This window comes from Carcharhinus amblyrhynchos, chromosome 10 (genome assembly GCF_965287045.1).
Source record: "Carcharhinus amblyrhynchos chromosome 10, sCarAmb.v2.hapA, whole genome shotgun sequence".
Classification (NCBI taxonomy): Eukaryota; Metazoa; Chordata; class Chondrichthyes; order Carcharhiniformes; family Carcharhinidae; genus Carcharhinus; species Carcharhinus amblyrhynchos.
In genome coordinates, this window is record NC_137333.1 from 46,482,950 (window position 1) to 46,505,212 (window position 22,263).

General features: G+C 41.8%; 2 protein-coding genes across 2 annotated transcripts in view; both read right to left on the reverse strand.

Moving 5' to 3' along the window:
- LOC145348914 (piwi-like protein 4) overlaps positions 1-16,508 on the reverse strand; it is an 86,820-nt gene extending 70,312 nt beyond the window's left edge. Inside the window, exon 1 of the mRNA XM_080196988.1 lies at positions 16,436-16,508. The gene's annotated coding sequence lies outside the window, so the exon portion shown is untranslated. The remainder of the gene's footprint in view (positions 1-16,435) is intronic.
- LOC145348913 (alpha-(1,3)-fucosyltransferase 4-like) lies at positions 11,662-17,478 on the reverse strand. Its single transcript, XM_080196987.1, has one exon. It carries the CDS (start codon positions 17,463-17,465, stop codon positions 16,422-16,424), a length of 1,044 nt encoding a protein of 347 aa, XP_080053113.1. The 5' UTR covers positions 17,466-17,478; the 3' UTR covers positions 11,662-16,421.
- Between the last annotated feature and the right edge of the window lie 4,785 nt (positions 17,479-22,263).

Sequence of the window (22,263 nt, forward strand, 5' to 3'; positions counted from 1 at the left end):
TCCTTAACAAATAATGCCCAATCAGATATCTATCATAATAAATAATGCAGTGATTTGTGATCATTGCATGGAGTTTGTCACCATAACAATGTTTGGAAAATGTATGGTCATGGTCCCATCCTCTTCAGCCAATTTTGATTCCCCTTCATTGTTCCCTACAGAATCTCCTTCACTTTACATTAGACTTGTGCAAACAGGTCATTGATTCCTACATGTCAATATCAATTACTGATGGATTGTCACTTTTTAAACTTTGTTTCCTTCATCCTGCTCCCTTAGTTGATTCAGTCAAATGATTTCCCACCCAATTTCCATTGATATCCAAACTTTCAGTCCTCCTGATTTATCCATCTGTTGTTTCACTAAAATGTGCAAACTTTCCGCATACAACTCCTTAGTTTTTATCAGATGCTACTCTGGTAGTCCTACATCAGTCAAATTCAGCTTGACTGGGACTATATGGATATTGTATATATCCTTCCCAATTGGAATTATAACCAAATCATTCATTGGTCTAAGTCTGCCAGCAATAAGGACAATTCTGGGACAATCAGGCTAGATCTAAGAGGTGACTATCTGATTCTAAGAGTCTCATGGTCTTTTGTTCTGAACCTCGGTTTGTATCAGCTACACCTTGCCTTTAGGTTCGTCTAAATCACCTACATATTGCTAAAGACCAACATTTCAAAATTCGTCCAGAATAACTTATACCTACTTGTTTTATTTCTTTCACCATGACTAGATAGAGCCTGACGGGAGATCCAAAGGTGATGAACTTGAGTCGCCCCTTGCCTAGCCCACATACCACACATGTTGATGTTCTTTCACCTAACATTTGCTAACGTTCAGTATTATATTGCCCCCATTAGGGGATGCAGTGATTGTCTTCTTAAGTTAAGCCCTCCTTTCCAAACTACTTCCTCCATTTTACTTTTCATCACTATTAGTCATTGATATCCTCCTCAGTCTCCTTGCATAATTCTATACAGGATATTCTTAGTCACTTGGCCCCCTTCCACCTCTAGGATTCCTGAAGCCTCTGCTATTGTCCAGCCAGAGGCTCTTCCCTACAGCCCCTTCGGTACCTGTAGGAGAAAAAAAAATACTGTTTCTTTGGCACAGCCTCACAATCCTGATTAATTGAATTTCCATTGCTTCCACAACCATAATTTAAATGAGAAATCAGTCTTTCTTTTTATCCTTCTAGGACTAACTCCCTGTGATTAAAAACCAGCCTTGGAAAAATGAAAGCAAATTGAGACACTTACCCTTTAATATGTACAATGTCACTATATACTGAGGCCATTGGCCATCTACGTAACCTGATGTCACCATCGAAGGCAATTTAAATACAAAAAAAAGCCTTAAAAGAGATATCTGACTTGTCAACTGAAGTGAAAGCAACTAAGAACTTGCTGTTTCATACTCATTGTCCCTGCAGAATTATTCAGCCACAGTAGACAGTAAACCAGGGATGCTTAGACATTGTTATTATTGTAATAAGTGTCAGTCAGTGCTGGCTATATACTTAAGTGTTGTTATACCCTTAGAAACAAGTTATGTATACATATGGAAATGGGATTTTTAAATGCAAAACAATAATTCAATCAAATGAAATTGAACTTGCCACAGTGATACAGGAATACAATGCAAGTTTTTTTTAAGACTCTGACAAACCCAAATATTCTGCAAATGCTGGGGAAAAATGACTTATCGCAATGCCAAGTTATTGCCAACTCCTACAGAGAGGCAGCAGGAGAATGCAACCTTTTTTTAAGATTTGTATTATTTGGAAGTATCTGCTTTCTTGCAGCTTTTGTGCTGAGGCTATTAGATATAGTATTAGTAGTGATTTTATTACAGTTACAAAGGACACGGGGGATCATCAAGAGACCTCCCCATGGGCTTTGTGAAGAATGAGTCTCCCTATTAAGAGACCAGGAGCTCACCTAATGAGAAATGAGTAGTGGTGTTTTAGATCCACAATCACAGTTTGAACTATGTTATAGATCCAGAACTTAGGACTTATGTTGCCATAAACCATGGACACAGGCTTGGTGCATCTATGACCAGAACAAGAAACAATACAATTAAAATCACATTATTATAACTAAGGTCACCTCAATAATGATGGAATTGCTAGTAAATGGAGAGCTGTTGAAAATAGAGGTAGACACAATGGCTGCAGTTTCAGTTTTGGGGAGCATCATATGATCATCTTCAAATCATTATTCAACTTCTGAATTTACAGCACACATAGGCCAGGGTAACCACCTACACAGGGAAACCATTGAGAATCAGGGCACTACAGTGATCCCGATAACCTAAGGACAACAATCAGCCTAACTCTCCCCTATCGTTGTGCGGGGGCAAAGACCAGGCCTAATAGGAGAGATTGAGTCCAGCAAATCAGACTGAACTTTTTGGAGATCCACTGGCTAGGCATGGGAGGGTTGTTTGAAGTCATTAGCAGACACCATGAAGTTTATAGGAAGGACTTAGGAAAATAAGAGGGGTCCAAGCCAAAATTTATGTTGGCCCAGATGCCACGTCTAAGTATTTTAAAGCAACACCTGTTCCTTACTCCTGATTAGAAAAAGTGGAGACTGAATTCAGATGCCAGGAAGATCTAGGCATAATAAGACACATGCAGCTTCAAGAGTGGTCTTTGTCCATTGTCCCTGTCCTTAAGCCAGACAAGCCAACCTGCAACTGTGGAGATTATAAATGAAAGGTCAATCGGGTTTCTAAGTTGGATAGATACCCCATACCTAGGATGAAGTTAGCAGGTGGCCAGACATTCACTAAGCTGGGTATGAGCATACTTATCTTCAACTCAAACTTGGTGAGACATCCTGGAAGTATGTTACAATTAATACACACAAAGGATTCTATGAATATACTCACCTGCCCTCGAGGTTTCAAAAGCACGTGTCACATTCCAATGAATGATGGAGAACATACTCCAGGGGTTACCCAAAGTGCCAGCATATTTAGATAGTGTCCTGGTCATGGGCACTTCAGAAAAAGAGCACTTGGCGAACTTGAAAATGGTCTTGAGATTTTTGAGAGTTGGGGTGCATCTAAAGAGGGAAAAATGCGTCTTCCAGACAAGTGAAGTGGCCTAATTGGGTTATCAAGTGGATGGAAAAAGTTTATATCTACAAGTAAAGGCCACCAAGGAAGCATCAACTCCAAAAATACCACAGATTTGAATTCCTTTCTAGGATTAATAAATTACTATGGGAAATTCATCCTGAACTTGGCCACTTTACTGACTCCTTTGCACACGCTGCTGCAGAAGTATCAAAAATAGTCTTGGAAGGCTCCTTAGGCTGAGGCCTTCAAATTGTTGTCATCCAATTTGTTGGCCCATTTTGACCCAAAGAAGGAACTTGTCTTGATATGTAATGCTGCTCCTTATGGGATCAGAATGGTACTTATAATTGGATAGGTGGAATAGAAACATCTATAGCATAAGTATCCAAGATCCCCTCAGATGCTGAGCGAAGGTACTCATAAATTGAGAAAAGGAGGGTTGGTGGTAATTTGTGGCATAAAAATATTCTATCAGAATGTCTATGGCTTGTTTCATAATAGTGGTCAACCACAAACCCTTACTAGGGATTTTTAAGAAAGATAAGAACATCCCCCCATTGTCTCAGCCCAGATACAGCTTTGGGTCTTATTACAGGCAGCTTTCAGAGCACTGCCCTAGAACCCAAATAGCCAACTTCTGCTGCCCATGAGTACAGCTTCTCTCCCAGGGTTGGAGGAAGTTGTAATGAATTAGAATTGTTTAAAGATCTTACTGGTATCCGCAAAACAAATTAGGACCTGGACTCAAAGAAATCCAATCTTATCCAAAATAAAGCATTTGATCCAGAATTCCAAGGTTGATTCCAAGGACAATCGTCAGAAGAGATGAAGCCACATTTCACCAAAAATGATGAGCTTTGTTTTGAGGACAGTATTTTTCTCTGGGATCCTGAGTAGCTGTATCTCACTCAGGGCAATGTCTGATACTTATGTAACTACATAATGGCCACCATGGGATAACAAAAATTACACTGCTGTCCAGGAGCAACATCAGTGGCCTGACCTTGACTCGGACATCACAGACCTGGTAACCTGTGCATCCTATGCCAGGAGAATCAAGAACTCTCTCCTTCAGCTTCTTTGCACCCATGGAGTGGCCTGGCAAGCCATGGGTGCAAGTCCGTGTGGATTTTGTTGAGCCTTTTATGGGCTCGATGTTTTTGATCCTGGTAGATGCAGGCTCAAAATGTTTAGTGATAAATTACTTGAGCCCCAGTACTTCCTATGCCATGATTAAGAAGCTGCATCAGAGGTTCTTACGCACAGAATACCAGAAATCCTGGTGTATGACAATGGCACCATCTTCACCAGTACTGAGTTTCAAAACTTCATGCTGTCCAATGGCGTCAAACATATCAAAACAGAACCTTACTGCCCATCGTGGAATGGGCTGATGGAACAGGTGGTGCAAACATCTAAATGGACTTGAACCGGGCTTAAACTGGCAGCATAAATGGAGACCAAACTACCACATTTTTATTTGATTATAGAACCATCCAACATAGATCACGTATTGTTCCAGCAGAACTATTAATCGAATATTGACTTTTTATGGGACTAAAACTACTATTCCTAAACCTGCTGGGGAAGGTGATTTTAAATAAGAGGATCAGAAAATAAATTATGATTCTGCAAGAAAAAAGTGGAAATTCAGAGTGAATGACGTGAAGAATTTCAGGGTGGTCCTAGCTAGATCCCTGGGATCAAATGGAAAAAAAGGAGCTAGTATCCCACAGGGTGTAAGTCCAGGGTAAAGTCGTGAGGAAACACCTGAACCTCCTCAGGAGCAGGGACACCACCCCAGAGCATGCTTTGTCACAGGCCATGGAAACAGCTGCTGCCAGCAATGAACAGCAGCTCAAAGCTGGCCCAGTGCCCATCCCAGTGGACAACAAGGAAACATACTCAATGATGAGACGAAGCTTGAAAAGGAACCTGCATCAGTGGCATTTTGGCACTCCCTCTGGAAATGAGGATACCCTTTTGGTTTAGGCCACCTGTTCCGGCATCACACCCAGCTGATCATAGATCAGTCACCAAGCAGCAGAAAGAACTAATTTGCAGTGAGGTTACTGAGGTAGCTGTGGGCCTGAGGGCAGCAGGATGTTATAGTGGCTATAAAGAGCGTGGAGGATCATCAATAGATTTCCCCATGGGCTTCATGAAGTGTGAGATTGCATGTTATGCAAGTGGGAGTTTGACCAATGAGATAAGAGGAGCAGGAGTTTAAGCCCATGTTCACAGTCTGAACTAAATGTTATATATCCGCACCTTAGGACTTGTATTGCTGTAAGCCACAACATTTTCTTTATGTTAAATTCAGCAGTGTGGTTCCAGAACATTGGCCCTGGTGAGATGATTACAGAGTGATTTTTTTTGTAATCCAGTCATGGTATTATTTTCTCCTACAGTGTACTTATTTCCTGTGTGCCAATTAAGCTGGTATTAAAACAGTGACTCACTGTTTACTTAGGGTCAGCCATGTACCTATAAGGAATTAATTACACACAGCATGAAGTGCTGCAGCAATTATGAGAATCCTGTCCACATCTGAGATGGACAGAAGTAATCCTAGATAATCCTGGAGACCAACAAACCACAGAGGGAAGTGGTCAGACACCCGTGCCTCCAAACAAGGTGAGGAAGTGGCTCAGAGGCTGGGTCTTGAACTGAGGGCTGGCACGGAGTGTGGGAGAAGGGATTGGTGATGGAGTTGGAAAGTTGAGGGATGCCTCATCTCCTCCAAACAGTTGGATTCTCCCTCCCCAAAATATTGGACTCCGCAAAAAAAATGTTTGATACTCCATCCTGGCTCTTGTTCTCCTCCTTCCTCAAACAACTGGGACAGCAGTGAACATAGAACATAGAACATTACAGCGCAGTACAGGCCCTTCGGCCCTCAATGTTGCGCCGACCAGTGGAACCAATCTAATGACCCTCTAACCTAAACTATTCCAATGTTATCCATATGCCTATCCGCTGACCATTTGAACCCCTTAAAGTTGGCGAGTCCACAACTGCTGCAGGCAGGGCGTTCCACGACCTTACTACCCTCTGAGTAAAGAACCTACCTCTGACATCCGTCCTATAATTACCACCCCTTAATTTAAAGCTATGTCCCCTTGTGTTAGCCATCACCATCCGAGGTAAAAGGCTCTCACTGTCCACCCTATCCAATCCTTTGATCATCTTGTATGCCTCAATCAGGTCACCTCGTAACCTTCTTCTCTCCAATGAAAATAACCTCAAGTCCCTCAGCCTATCCTCAGAAGACCTTCCCACCATACCAGGCAACATCCTGGTAAACGTCCTCTGCACCCTTTCCAATGCCTCCACATCTTATAATGCGGCGACCAGAACCGTACACAATACTCCAAGTGCGGCCGCACCAGAGTTTTATACAGTTGTAACATGACCTCACGGCTCCGAAATTCAATCCCTCTACCAATAAAAGCTAACACACCGTATGCCTTCTTAACAACCTTATCAACCTGGGTGCCAACTTTCAGGGAGCTATGCATATGTACCCCGAGATCTCTCTGCTCGTCAACACTACTAAGAGTCCTTCCATTAGCCCTATATTCTGTACTCCTGTTATTCTTACCAAAGTGAATCACCTCACACTTTTCCGTATTAAACTCCATCTGCCACCTATCGGCCCAGCTCTGCAGCTGATCTATGTCCCTCTGCAAACTGTAACATCCATCCTCACTGTCTACAACTCCTCCAACTTTGGTGTCGTCAGCAAATTTACTAATCTCAGGTTCCCTTGCCTGGATGAGTGCAGCTCCAGCAATATTGAAGAAACTTAACTCCTTCTATGTCTATGTAGCCTAAAACCTTAATCCAAAACCTTAAAGATACAGTCCCTCCACCACAAGTGCACAACGGTTGCAGTGTGTACCATTCACAAAATGCACTGCAGCAACTTGCCAAGATTGCTTCCACAGCATCTTCTAAACCTTTGACCATTACATCTGAGAAGAATAAGGGAATCAGGTGCATGGGAACACTATCCACAGGTTCTGCTCCATCCTGACTGGGAAATTTCCCTGGGTCTTCTCCAGATCACCTGCAGTAATTTCAGTAACAGATTAACTGTTTTTGATATTTCTCCAGACTCTCTGCCAATCTATTATTGAATTTCTGATGGGAGATTAGGAGAACTCTCCATAAGTTTGCAACATTTTTTCTGGCACAATAGAAATTTTATGTGCTGTGTAACACATAATTGCCCTTCTGAACAGTATACTAGAGTCAAAAAGAGCTTGAGTGGGTTGAGGTACAGGTCCTGCCAGCATTTAAAGTTATGGCAGCATTGGAGCAATGATATACCACATTCAGTGATGGAGCAATTATGGTGTCAGCAGCTATAAAGTTATCCCAGAAATTAGACACAATAATATGTTAGATATGCAGAACAGGCTGGAAAAAATTGACCTTGAGAAAGGTCTGTAGAAAGTTATATTTATACTTGGACAATTAAAAATCTGGTCTGGTCCCACCAGAAGAGAATGGGTGTTGTCCCTGGTGTCTTGGCCAATATTTGTCCCTTAATCAAATTCAGAAATACAGTCATTACGTTGTTGCTGTTGGTGTGAGTTACCCGTCCCCAAAGCAGTTGCACATGTCCTACAATAAAACAGTGATACACTTCAAGAATACTTCATTGGCTGTAAAGTGCTTTGGAATGTCTTGTGGTCATGAAAAATGGTCTATAAAGTACATACCTTTCCTTTCATTTTTACTGTTCATTCACTAGATAAAAATACCAGAACTCTACTGATAAAATAATGTTGTGGGAGCACCATTGTAATGCCCACAATCCCAAGCAAAAAATTAAAGATACAGTTTTTCATGTGTGGGTCTAGGGGGTGAGCATAGCATAGTATTCAACTGTGTGTGTGTGTGTGTATGTGTGTGTGTGTTTGTGTGTATGGGGGGGAGGGGGGGGTGGTGGTCAGAGCAGATTTTTACAGCTGAGTCTCTTCTTGTCTTCATCCATTGCTAACCCTGTTGCAAAGTGCATTGACAATGTCTGTAGTAAATCTGGAATATAAAGCTTATATGAATATTGGTGACCATGAAGCTAACATCGATCTCCATAAAAACTCATCTGGTTCACTAATGTCCTTCAGGGGAAGGAAATCTGCCATCCTTACCTGGTCTGGCCTACATGTAATTTCACATCCATAGCAATGTGTTTGATTCTTAATTGTCCTTTGTAATGACCTAGCTGTAAGACCAAAAGAAACAGGAACAGGAATAGACCACTCAGCCTGCTTCACCATTTAATGGATCATGGCTGATGTGATATTCCTCACATTCATTTTCCTGTTCTTTCCCTGTAACCCTTGATTCTCTTACTGATCAAAAATCTATCTATCACAGCCTTAAATATGCACAAGGACTGTGTTCTCCCAGCTCTCTGTGACAAATTCTAAGGACTCACAACCCTCTGAGAGAAAAAATTCCTCCATGTCTTTGTCTTAAATTGATGCCCCTTTATTCTGAGACTATGCCCTATGATCTTAAAATCTCCCATGTGGGATAACGTTCACACCACACAAATGCCAGGCAATGACCATCACCAATAAGAAGCAATCTAACAACCGTCCTTTGACATTCAATAGTGTTTCCATCACTGAATCCTCCACTGTCAACATCCTTTGGTCACATTGACCAGAAATTCAACTGGACTCACCACATAAATAAAGTGGCTACAAGAGCAGGTCAGAGGCTAGGAATACTGTGGTGAGTAACTCACCTGATTCCCCAAAGCCTATCCTTCATCTATAAGGCACAAGTCTGGAATGTGATGGAATACTCCCCACTTGCCTGGATGGGTGGAGCTCCAACAACATTCGAAAAGATTGACACTATCCAAGACAAAGCAGCCCACTTGATTGGCACCACATCCACTCTCTCCACCACCACTCAGTATCAGCAATGTGTACTATTTACAAGGTGCACTGCAGGAACTCTCCAGATTTCCTTAGACAGCACTTTTCAAACAAACAAGCACTTCAACCTAGAAGGACAAGGGCAACAGATGCATGGGAACACCACCACCTGCAAGTTCCCCTCCAAGCCACTCACCACCCTGACATTGGCGATATATGACCATTCCATCGCTGTCGCTAAGTCAAAATCATGGAATTTCCTCCCTAACGGCATCGTGGGTCAACCCACAGCACATGGATTGCAGTGTTTCAAGATGGCAGCTTAATTAGGGATTGGCATAAATACTGGCCAGCCAATGATGCCTGTGTCCCATGATTGAATTTAAAAAAGAATGTGGTTGACAGAGGGGAACCGGTGGATGTGGTGTTTTTAGATTTCCAGAAGGCGTTCAATAAGGTGCCTCACAAAAGGTTGCTGCATAAGACTAAGGTATACGGAGTTTTGGGTAAAGTGTTAGCGTGGATTGAGGATTGGCTATCTAACAGGAAGCAGAGAGTTGGAATAAATGGGTGTTTTTCTGGTTGGCAGTTGGTGTGCCGCAGGGATCAGTACTGGGGCCTCAACTATTTACCATATACATAAACAATTGGAGGAGGGGACCGAGTGTAGGGTAACAAAGTTTGCGGATGACACAAAGATGAGTGGGAAAGCGAATTGCGTGGCTGACATGGAAAATCTGCAGAGATATTTGGATAGGCCAAGTGAGTGAGCGAGGATCTGGCAGATGGAGTATAATGTTGGCAAGTGTGAGGTTATCCACTTTGGAAGGAATAATAGTAAAATGGACTAATATTTAAATGGTGAAAAATTACAACATGCTACTGTGCAGAGGGACCTGGGGGTCCTTGTGCATGAATCACAAAAACTCAGTTTTCAGGTGCAGCAGGTGATCAAGAAGGCAAATGGAATGTTGGCCTTTATCGTGAGGGGGATGAAGTATAAAAGCAGGGAGGTCTTGCTGCAATTGTACAAGGTACTGGTGAGGCCACAACTAGAGTACTGTGTGCAATTTTGGTCCCCTTATATGTGAAAGGATATATTGGCTATGGAAGGAATACAGAGAAGGTTCACCAGGTTGACTCTGGAGATGATGGGTTTAGCTTATGAGGAGAGATTTGAGTAGATTGGGCCTGTACTTGTTGGAGGTTAGAAGGCTGAGGGAAAATCTTATAGAGACATAAAAGATAATGAAGGGGCTAGACAGGGTAGAAGCAGCGAGATTATTTCCACGGAGAAAGGAAACAAGAACTAGAGGGCACGGCCTCAAAATAAGGGGGAGTCCGTTTACAGTAGAGTTGAGGAGGAACTTCTTCAATGGACAGAGAATCTTTGGAATCTCTGTCCATTGAAGCAGTGGAGGCTACCTTGTTAAATGTGTTTGAGACACAGGTAGAAAGATTTTTGACCAATAAGGGAATTAAGGATTATGGGGAGTAGGCAGGTATGTGGAACTGAACCATTATCAGATCAGCCATGATCTTATTGAATGGTGGGGCAGGTTCGTGGGGCTAGATGGCCTACTCCTGCTCCTATTTCTTATGTTCTTATGTTCTTATCCTCTCACCATTTACCCTGTCAAGCCCCTTCAGGATCCTATATATTTCAATGAGATTACCTCACATTCTTCTACACTTCTATGAGTAGAGTCCCAATCTATTTAACCTTTCCTCATAAGACAATCCCATCACACTGGAGATCATCCCAGTGAACCTTGTCTGAACTGCCTCCAATTAATAAATAAACTTTACATAATATCTTTCCTTAAATTAGGGGACCAGAACTGTTCACAGTACATCAGATATGATCTTACCAGTACCTTGTACAGTTGCAGCAAGACTTCCCTATGCTTATACTCCAACCCCATTGAAATAAGGGCCAAAATTCCACTAGCAACAACTTGCCTTTCTACCAACTTTTGTGTCATCTTCAAATTGGGCTACAGTAAATTTGCTTCCTTCCTCCAACTCATTAACTTATATTGTAAATTATGTATCAAATCATTCAGCGATGGGCAACCAATGCTGCTCTTGCCAGCAACAACAACATAATATGAAAGAATGGAAAAAAATTAGGAACTAGGAACTCTGATCAATATTTCTCCTTATTATCCTGAGGCACTAAGACCAATCACAATCATCCCACAACTGAAATTAGGTAATTCAACACAGGTAATTTGTTGTCCAGGTAAGTAGGTCAGACATTTTAAATGTTTAATAGAATTTGATCTAATTGATAAACTAATGAATGTGACTTGAAATGAAAATGGGTGGCATGGGTGTCACAGTGATTAGCACTGCTGCCTCACAGCGCCAGGGACCTGGGTTTGATTCCCGGCTTGGGTCATTATCTGTGTGGAGTTTGTACTTCCTCCTCTGTGGCTGCATGGGTTTCCTCTGGGTGCTCCGGTTTCCTCCCACAGTCCAAAGATGTGCGGGTTAGTTTGATTGGCCATGCTAAATTGCCCCTTACTGTCAGGGGTCTAGTTAGGTTAAATATATGGGGATAGGGCCTGGGTGGGATTGTGGTTGGTGCAGACTTGATTAGCCAGATGGCCCCCTTTTATGGATTGTATGAAACAAAACAGGAAAATATCCAAAGTCATTGAAAACATATTGTTTATTTCATATTTGAATCTACTCAAGTAATAAATAGAAAAGCATAAAATCTGACTTATTAAAACAAATATTTTCTTCAGCTAAAAGATTGATTTTTTTCTATATTAACTGAAGGCTTCAGGACAATTATTATTTATATTTATATAGTACTCTTTAATAGTATATTTGCACAATGCAACAACAGCTTGTACACTGTAGAACTAACCACTTCATTTTGGAGCCATAAAGTATTAAACGCTACAGCATGTCATAACAGATGTGAGATTAAGCAGCGCTAGAAAGATTACACTTACTTTTCAATTTCAATGCAATTTTATACAGTAGAGTGTATACACTAACACTAAAGTGCTAATTTCATTTGGAATACTAACTGAACAACAGAAATAGTTCTATCCCAACTATTTTCCTGGTATTCAACAATGCGGTGGATTAGAGCAGATTTTCTTATCTTGTTGCTGTTGGTGGGAGTTTACTGTCTGCAAATTGGCTGCTACATTTCCTACATTACAACAGTGACTACCCTTCAGCTTGAATTCTTCAGCCTGTTAGGCCAGTTATCCACTTCACTTTCAATAATGACTGCTTCAAAAGTGATGTAGTATGCTGTTCACCAGCTTTCAGGTATAGTTTAATTTATACTGTATCACCGCCTTTTGATTTGGCTTTTTTTTTGTCCATAGTGCAACAGAAGTAAGTAAAATAGTAACTTGTCTTTAAGTTGCTTAAAGCATCTCAGGCTATCCTTCATCCCATAGAAGTTAGAATGAAAACTTTGTAGGAGCAATAATATTTCTTCAATGGTTGCAGAAAAATGAATTTTAAAACTAGGATGTTAACACTGTCAAGGCTGCTCTGCTTTAATGGCAGTTGATTTTAAAACATTTGAAATATCTTTAACGATCCATAGAACCCCTATAGTGTAAAAGAAGGCCATTTTGTCCATTGAGTCTGCACCGACTCTCTGAAAGAGCATCTTACTCAGGCCCACCTCCAGCCCCTGCTCTATTACAAAAGCCTCAAGGAGACTCACATTGGATGTCTCCAAAACTTAAGTTTGCTACTCACCATTACACCATTGGAATCTCAAAACACAACCAGTTCCGTACTCATTTTTCTATACAAAATATGGTCTGGACATGTTTTCTGTACTCCAGATGATGGACACTGAAAAATTATTTACTTTTCCCATGTTGTTTTTTTCCTCACATCTGTCAGATAGTTAAATCTATTTGTCAAAGGTTCTTGAGTTATAAACATTATTTCCGGATTAGCACTGCAGTTGCATTGAACAGCTGCTGTACTGAATCATTATTATTATTGCTATTTCTAATGAAATCCGATCTGCATGCAGCTCACATAAAACTCCTTATCTTAACAATTGTCCGAAGTAAAACATTAATCTAAAGGCATTTTTTAGTGTGAGTGCTTAATGTGAAGTATAATTTACAAGCTGTTAAATAAATAATTTACTGTAATAAATTAACACAAATGAAATAACATTTAAAAGAAAGCTCCAGAAGACAATTACTAACTTCAAGACTAGAAATAGAGCATCGAAATGTAATTTAACAAAAAAAAGCCAATTAATTTTCTATTCTTTAGTCATGAGGAAGCATAACTATTATAATGTTCGTTGTAATTTTCATATTAGATTTTTGAATATTATTCTGAAAGTGAGTTTAAAAATTGTAAAAAAATCATTACAGACTCTAAAGTTGTTGCCATTTTTGTATAGTTCCTTTATAATAAAAACTGTATGTGGCTGTTGATTGAAGAGTGCTAATCAAGCTCTTAAATAAACCACCTTCTATTTTCTTACAACTTTGATGTAGATATAAATACATTTGTCTTGCTCAGTCATACCTGAATAGAAGGATTTAACAAATGATAGACAAGAAATTGCTGCAAAAGGTTAGGGTGCACGGAGTTGGGGGTAAGGTGTTAGCATGGATAGAGGATTGGTTATCTAACAGGATGCAGAGAGTTGGAATCAATGGGTGCTATTCTGGTTGGCAGTTGTGACTAGTGGACTGCCGCGGGGATCGGTGCTGGGGCCTCAACTGTTTACCGTTTACATAGACGATCTGGAGGAGGGGGCTGAGTGTAGGGTAACAAAATTTGCTGATGACACGAAGATGAGTGGAAAAGCAAATTGCGTGGAAGGTGTGGAAAGTCTGCAGAGAGATCTGGATAGGCTGAGTGAGTGGGTGAGGACCTGGCAGATGGAGTATAATGTTAACAAATGTGAGGTTATCCACTTTGGTAGGAATAATAGTAGGAGGGATTATTATTTAAAAGGCGAAAAGCTGCAGCATGCTACGGTGCAGAGGGGCCTGGGGGTCCTTGTGCACGAATCGCAAAAACCCAGTTTGCAGGTGCAGCAGGTGATCAAGAAGGCAAATGGAATGTTGGCCTTTATAGTGAGAGGGATAGAATACAAAAACAGGGAGGTCTTGCTGCAACTGTACAGGGTACTGGTGAGGCCGCAAAACTGTGTGCAGTTTTGGTCGCCGCACTTGCGGAAGGATAATATTGGTCTTGGAGGGAGTGCAGAGAAGGTTCACTAGGCTGATACCAGAGATGAGGGGGTTAGCCTATGAAGGGAGATTGAATAGACTGGGTCTGTACTCGTTGGAGTTTAGAAGGCTGACGGGGGGATCTTATAGAGACATATAAGGTAATGAAGGGGATAGATAGGGTAGAGGTACAGAGATTCTTCCCGCTAAGAAAGGATAGTAGGACTAGAGGGCTCAGCCTCAAAATAAGTGGGGGGGGAGGGTTGCAGTTTAGATCGGAGTTGAGGAGGAACTTCTTCACTCAAAGGGTGGTGAATCTCTGGAATTCTCTGCCCATTGACGTGGTGGAGGCTACCTTGTTGAATATGTTTAAGTTACAGGTAGATGGGTTTCTGATAGACAAGGGAATTAAGGGTTATGGGGAGAAAGCAGGAAAGTGGAAGTGATCCACTTCAGAGCAGCCATGATCTTACTGAATGGCGGGGCAGGCTCGAAGGGCTAGATGGCCTACTCCTGCTCCTATTTCTTATGTTCTTAAGCTCTTAAATTGCTGCAATGCTTTTTTTTTGGTCACCATTCATATCATAATATACTTGTGCTGCAAATTGTTGGAACTTTGATCTGATATTGATGCAGCAGGGTCAATTTGTCAGCTGTGATTTCATGAATGCAAAATAGTTCTTCTGTATGAATTGATAATAGAAAAGGGTGAAGGAAATGAGCAATAGTCAGTGAATTTGAGTCAAAATAAATAGATAGAAGAATTAAGAGATGGAAATAAAGAGTCAATTAAGAAACGGAAAGAATAAAATGAGTCAGAGGGAAAATAAAGTAATTAAATAGAACAAGCTAAAGAATCGGACATTGTAATGCAGTCTGTTTATGAATTGTTGTATTGAGAAGGTAATGAGTAACTACCTGGATATGTGTGTAAAATCTACAAAACATTCTAAATCCATCTATCATTGTCAGGAAGAATGAAACAAGTAATGGGTACACATTGCACCAATTTCATAAACAGTTTCCCCAATATGTTGAGAGAAAACTATCCGATGAACAAATGACCATCTGAGTGCTGAAACAGCTTTGAAAATGATTGCCCTCCAACATCAACAAGAGTATGGATCACAAAAAAGCTGCCAAGACATAACAATATTTCATGAACTCTCATAACAATTCATGACCTACTTGAATGAGATTCTACACCTTCACTAGTCTTTCTATAGGCCTCCATTGAGTGTCATGTCAGAAACAAAAAAAACATTAGTATAGGCTTTTATGAATTAATTATTATCTCTAATGGCTACAGTGGGAATAGTTCACAATAATGTAAATTCAGAAATGTCATAATCACCATTAAGTTCAATGGGAAGCAGACACGAGGAGGAACATTCAATGGCTACTGAAAGGCTAAAGGCAGAGTGGCACAAACTGTCCAGCAATTTGCAGAGAATCACGTCGCATGGTACATTTCTTTTACTCCAAGAATGTTCGGATATTTTGGGAACTAATAATAGTATTAACTCGCGATTCCAACAACATCCCAACAATTTCCGGTGAAATGTTTGTAATGGATGATGCAGTGTAATGTAATCTGTTCCTGGTTTATTCCAGCAGTATCACAAGGTAATTGAAATGCAGGACTGTTTACAAGTTTCTAAACAAAGTTACCGCCAGTGTCTGGGAATAGAGGCAAGTGAATACAAAACATAAAACACCAACTTTTCAGCTTGTGTCTCCCCGACACCAAATTCATTTTGTTGGTAAACTTATGCGAAATGGAAGAGACTTTTCCTGAGGATTTTGCCCCACACACTTTACTCTAGAATAGAGCTATTTCATTCTATCCTGGACCTCAATATGTACAAACTAAATAACGCTGTATTGTAGCCGAGATGATACACATTTAGCGTTCATCTTTAGTAAACACATTTCAAAATATTTTTAAGAGATTGAGTGCAATATTCAGACAAACCATAACTTGCTGGAATCAAAATAATCCAACACTTTCAGATACCGCTTTAAAAATCGTATTTTAAAAATAAATGACTATTGTCCCTGCAGATAACCCTTAGGCACAACATTAGTGTAATGCTATAATTTCACACGCCCTGAATCCATTCCACTCGCAGACTATACAACCTGAAGGGATCAGTCAGGTGTAATCTGTAGATTACTTTTATTTCCAGAATTTATTTTAGCAAAAATATGCAGCCTCAAAGCGCGATCATTGGAACCAACCGGCCAGATTGGATATGCTCTTGTGGTCAGACGCCCTGGCATTTTTGACAGCCTCGCACACTTTGCAGTACGGCTCCTCCCAAAACTTTGCCAGGTGCACATTGTATTGTCTTCTCCAGTCGAAATATTTCCGATAGCTGCTTGCGTTTTTGTTTAAAAACATCAAGTAGCGGGCCAGCTTTTTGGGAGTCGAGAAGTCGTCTACATGGATAAAGGAATCGGCCGGTATGTACTGCTCATAGTTGGCCCTGCTGGGACCCAGGACTATGGGCACGGCGCTGGACATGAAGGCATTTCTCCAAAGTTTTTCAGTTATGTAGTCCACATGCTGTGAATTTTCGAAAGCCAGATAAAACTTATACGGCGATATGGTCAGGAAAATACTGTCATTCTGCAGCGGCTGATGATATCTCCCATACAAGTCGATGTCCACATACCTATTTAGTCGGTGATAATACTGAACCCGTGCATGGTCCTCATTCCAGTTGCTGATGACCCAAGCCACCAGCTTAGATTTGCTGGGTAGTGCCACCTTCCCTTCTGTTCTTTTTTTGGGGTACAGGTATCCATAAGGAATGAAGATGTCAGAGCCCCGTTTGTAGGACATGGTCCAGTTAAAAACCCCATTAAGTACTTCCAGACCCGAAGAGTGAGTGGGAGACTCGAAATTCATCCAGACCCATCTCTGGAAAGCGGGTCTGGGTCCCGCAGGAAGCTGGCTCACATTCCCCCCCAGGTCTCGGTGATGTATTATCACAGCCTGGGAAATGGGGTAGAGTCGCCGATCTGTTGTCAATCGGCAGCCCTGGATGTTGTAGGAACGATAACAGTCTTGGATCTTGCTTTTCTTGCCGAAGGGATACCACCAGATGAGCACCGTCACTAGCGGCGCCTTTCCCCTGACTCCGACTCTCCCCTGTAAAGGGTGCGGGGAGTTGACCTGAGGAAGCTCTTGCACTGACCTGTAAAGGGTTAGTAGGATTCCCACGAAAATAGCGAAAGAAAGACGTCGGCACAGACGCCTATGCATAATTTATGCACATAATCTCAATCCCCCCAGCCACTCTTGAGAACAAAACAAAGGGCGAGCGCCTGAGAGGTTCAACCGTCAGCATGTTACAATCAGATTAATCCCAGAGGCGCGTTGTACCAAAAATAAACCCAGCCTTCAGTAAACCCCGCTCAATGGATCCGCAGGAAACTCGCCAACACTATTGCCACCCAATTCACCAACACTCTCACTTTGCTCTTTCCCCAGCAAGATACTGACGTGGCATAAACTGGAGAAGCCGGGGCTGAGGAGGCTGGTCGCGACTAACAAAGAGTTTATTTCATCGCTTTATCCAGAGGCGGCTGCGAGAATACCCGCCGGATGGTTCCTGTCTTTCCAGCTCCGCACAATTCCGGGCCCATCGGCTATCGACATGGTCTTTGGATCACTGCTCCTGCTGCTGGGATTGTCAGCCTCTGTTTGCTGTGGCATTAATATACACCGAGAAATATCTGATACTGTTCCCAAGGACTCTGATAATGCAGGAGCACGCCCCACCAAATTAAACACCTTCTGATTGCACAACTCAGAAAACGGACCAAGTTCACCAACTCAGAAAATGTGCAGCAAACTTTTAAATGTCTGTTTTTGTTTAGTAGCGTGTATATAATTGTCAAATTGATTTAGCAAACTACCATGTGACACTACTACACAATTATGTACTTTTTGCCGATTTTTCGGAGTGTCCCTTTTATTCCAACTACTAAATAAATTTAATCCAATGGGGGGAGGGGCGGGGAGCGCGCATTTCACACAAACGGAACACCGCCAATATTCAAGCTTCCATCGCTCCCCAGTCAGAAAATCGCTACATTATAGAAGACGGCCATTTGGATCATAAGTCTGCACTTCCGGTCCAACAAGAGCATCCCACCTTAGCCCCACAACCCAACACATTTACCATGGTTAATCCTCCTAATCTACACATTTTGGGACACTAAGGGGCAATTTAGCATTGCCAATCAATCTAATCCACACTAATGGACGATGGCAGGAATAGGAGCATATGGAGGAAATCCACATCGCCAAGGGGAGAATAAGACTACAAAACATAGGAACAGAATTAGGCCACTTGGCCCATCAAGTCTGCTCCACTATTCAATTATAGCTGATATTTTTCTCATCCCCATTCTCCAGCCTTTTCCCCATAACCCTTGATCCCCTTATTAATCTAGAACCTATATATCTCTATCTTAAAGATACTCAATGACCAGGCCTCCACCACTCACTGGCTGAAGAAATTCCTCCTCATCTCTGTTTTAAAAATCATCTCTTTACCCTGAGGTTGCGCCCTCTGGTTCTAGTTTTTCCTACTAGTGGAAGCATCCTCTCCACGTCCATTCTATCCAGGCCTTGCAGTATCCTGTAAGTTGCAATAAGATCCCCATCATCCTTCTAAACTCCAACGAATGCACAAATTCCACAAAGTCACCCAAGGCTGGAATCAAACCCAGGCCCCTGATGGTGTGAGGCAGCAATGCGAACCACTGTGCTACTGTGTTGCCCCAGTGAACCAGACTGAGGTCCCACACAGAATTGAACTCTTGATCACACTGAGACTACTGATACTACAACAAGCCACTGATAGGTCTCTGTCACTCTCATTTTGCCCATCCTACCCAATGTGATCTTTCTCTAACCCTAGCTATGACTGTAACATTACATTCCGCACTCTCTTATTTCCTTCTCTATGAAAGGTATGCTTTATCTTTATAGCGCTCAAGAAACAATAGTTTTCACTGTATGCTAATACATGTGACAATAATAAATCAAATCAAATGTTAGCAGTTATTTTTGGGTGTTGTGAAAATCTGGAAGGACACTGCAGAGCATGTGAACACTAAGGAGCAATTTAGCACAGTCAATCCACCTAACCTGAACACCTTTGGACTGTGGGAGGATGTCATGCATAAGATGTCACTTAGCCAACACCACATTGCTGAGGCCTACACAGTGACTGGTGGCTGGAAATAAACAGAGCAGGCCAATCATGAGGTGAATCAGTATGCAATATTGATTTTATGGAGCAGTGTCATTTTGAAGCGCAAATATCCACAGTGGCAAATGGTTAGCACTGGTGCCTCACTGTGCTAGGGAACTGGGTTCAATTCCTGGCTTGTCTGCGTGGAGTCTGCACATTCTCTTCGTGTCTGCATGGGTTTCCTCTGGGTGCTCCAGTTTCATCCTACAGTCCAAAAGATGTGCTGCTTACATGCATTGGCTGTGCTAAATTCTCCCTCAGTACACCCAAACAGAGTGTGGCGACTCAGAGATTTTCACAGCAACCTCATTGCAGTGTTAATGTAAGCCTACTTGTGACACTAATAAATTAGAAAAAAGAGCTAATACCCACTTTTAACCTGGTACTGTTGGACACACATTCAGCAGCAGCAAAGATCAGTGAACAGTGCTATTTAAATGAATCATCAATGACTTACAACTTAGCTATTGCTTAAATTCTACAATTTGGTGCTTACTTTAGTTGTTCAAGGTTGCAGAAATCTATAGAGAGTGATGTGGCATTTATTGAAGGACTTTTTATACTAACTTCAAGGCTTCTGCACAAACCAGTTGCTTTCAGACATGAGTTTGCCCTTTGAATTGTTGCAGATTCGATGGGCCAAATGGCCTCCTTCTTCACTGCAGGGATTCTATGAGAATAATAGCTGCAAAATCTCACACCTTTCCTGCTTCTGGAACTGTCTCCCTCACACATTCACTGCCGAGAAATTACTTTCTTTCCTGCAAAACATTGAATACAGAACCAACCATCACTCAGTAAGCAGAGTTATTGGTGCACACATTTTTAAAATTCATTGATGGGATGTGAGCATCACTGGCTGGGTCACCATTTATTGCTCATCCCGGGTTGGCCTTGAGACGGTGGTGGTGAGCAGCCTTCTCAAACTGTTGTATCGCTGAGGTGTAACAACACCCACAAAGCTGTTAGGGATGAATACCAAACAACAGTGAAGGAACAGTGATATATTTCCAAATCTGGATGGTGGGTGACTTAGAGGGAAATGTCCAGTATCTGCTGCTCTTGTCCTTTGACATGGTGTTTGTTGTGGGCTTGGAAGTTGCTGCTTAAAGAGACTTGGTGAGTTCCTACAGTGCATCTTGTAGATGGTGCACATTGCTGCTACTGTTCATTGGTGGCTGAGAGAATGAAGTTTTGTGGAAGATGTCGTAATCATTACATGCTGCTTTGTCCTGGAAGGTGTCAAGCTTCTTGAGTGTTTTTGGAGCTACACCCTTCCAGGCAAGTTGAGACTATTCCATTACACTCCTGATTTGCACCTTGCAGATAGTGGACAGGCTTTGGGGAATCAAGAGGTGAGTTACTAGCCACAGAATTCTTAGCCTCTGACCTTTTCTGGTAGCCACGATATTGACATGGCTGGTTCAGTTGAGTTTCTGGTCAGTGGTAACGCCCAGGATGTTGACCATGGGAAATTCAGTGATGCCATTGAATGTCAAGGGACATTGATTAGACTCCCTCTTGTTGGAGATGGTCACTGTCCAGCACTTGATTGGCAGAAATGTTACTTGTCAGGATGAAGAGTTACATCAATTCACCACCTTCTCATGGTAAAATTGGGATTGGCAATAAGTGCAGCATCAAGCCAACAACACCCACACCCCATGAATGAATTTAAAGATTGAATTCAGCCCAATATGACTGGAATCAGCAATGATTTAGTCAGCACCAAATCCCTTAGGAAATAACTATGTTAAGACAAGGTAAAGGGATCTGATATTCAGTAATCCAGTACTGGCTAGGCCAGTTAGCAGAAGGTGAGGATCCTCATTTCCTTATTGTCCTGCTAAATTGGTAACATTTGAGTGAAACCCATTGGAAAATAAAAGACCCCAGTAGAAACCAGCAGAGAAAGCTTGGATTATGGCTGCATTAAGGTTACCATGGTCCCTGGGATCAGTTTTGTAAGGGGTAGAATTTCCACACATCCCCTTTTTTGCCAATGGCAGTGAGGCCCTCCTCCTGAGGGTTTCCTGAGGCCCTCCTCCTGAGGCCCTCTTCCTGAGGGTTTCCATTTTCTCAGCACGGGTGGGACTGGATAATGTAGCTGATAAATGAAAGACTAGTTAATGTTCTGGACGTATTCCTTCACCAAAATCCGGTGAGGGGGTTAAATCCATCAAATTAACCTCTATTATTATTTCAGATACTGACAGGTCTACTGTGAAATCCAACATTTAAAAAAAATCTTTATGATGTTTAATGGTCTTTACTCTTATTGACCCAAGTTGACTCTGTTAACTTTTGTATAACATTAAATATGGTAAATCAAACCGCTGTGAGTTTGTTCATTTTTGTTGCACGTGTGGAGAGGTTCTTCCTTCTCAGAAAGGACAGCAGGGCTAGAGGGCACAGCCTCAAGATAAGGGGGAGGGCAGTTTAGAACGGAGTTGAGGAGGAACTTCTTCACTCAAAGGGTGGTGAATCTCTGGAATTCTCTGCCCGTTGAAGTGGTGGAGGCTACCTCGCTAAATATATTTAAGACACGGGTAGATAGGTTTTTGGTAGGCAAGGGGATTAAGGGTTATGGGGAGAAAGCGGGAAAGTGGAACTGAGACACGACAGATCAGCCATGATCTTGTTGAATGGCGGGGCAGGCTCGAAGGGCTAGATGGCCTACTCCTGCTCCTATTTCTTATGTTCTTATGAATACAGGATGACTTGAAGAATGAGCTGAGGCCACACTAAGTGGGACAAACTGCTGGAAGAAGAAAGAGGTGAAGGCCTCACAGTAGG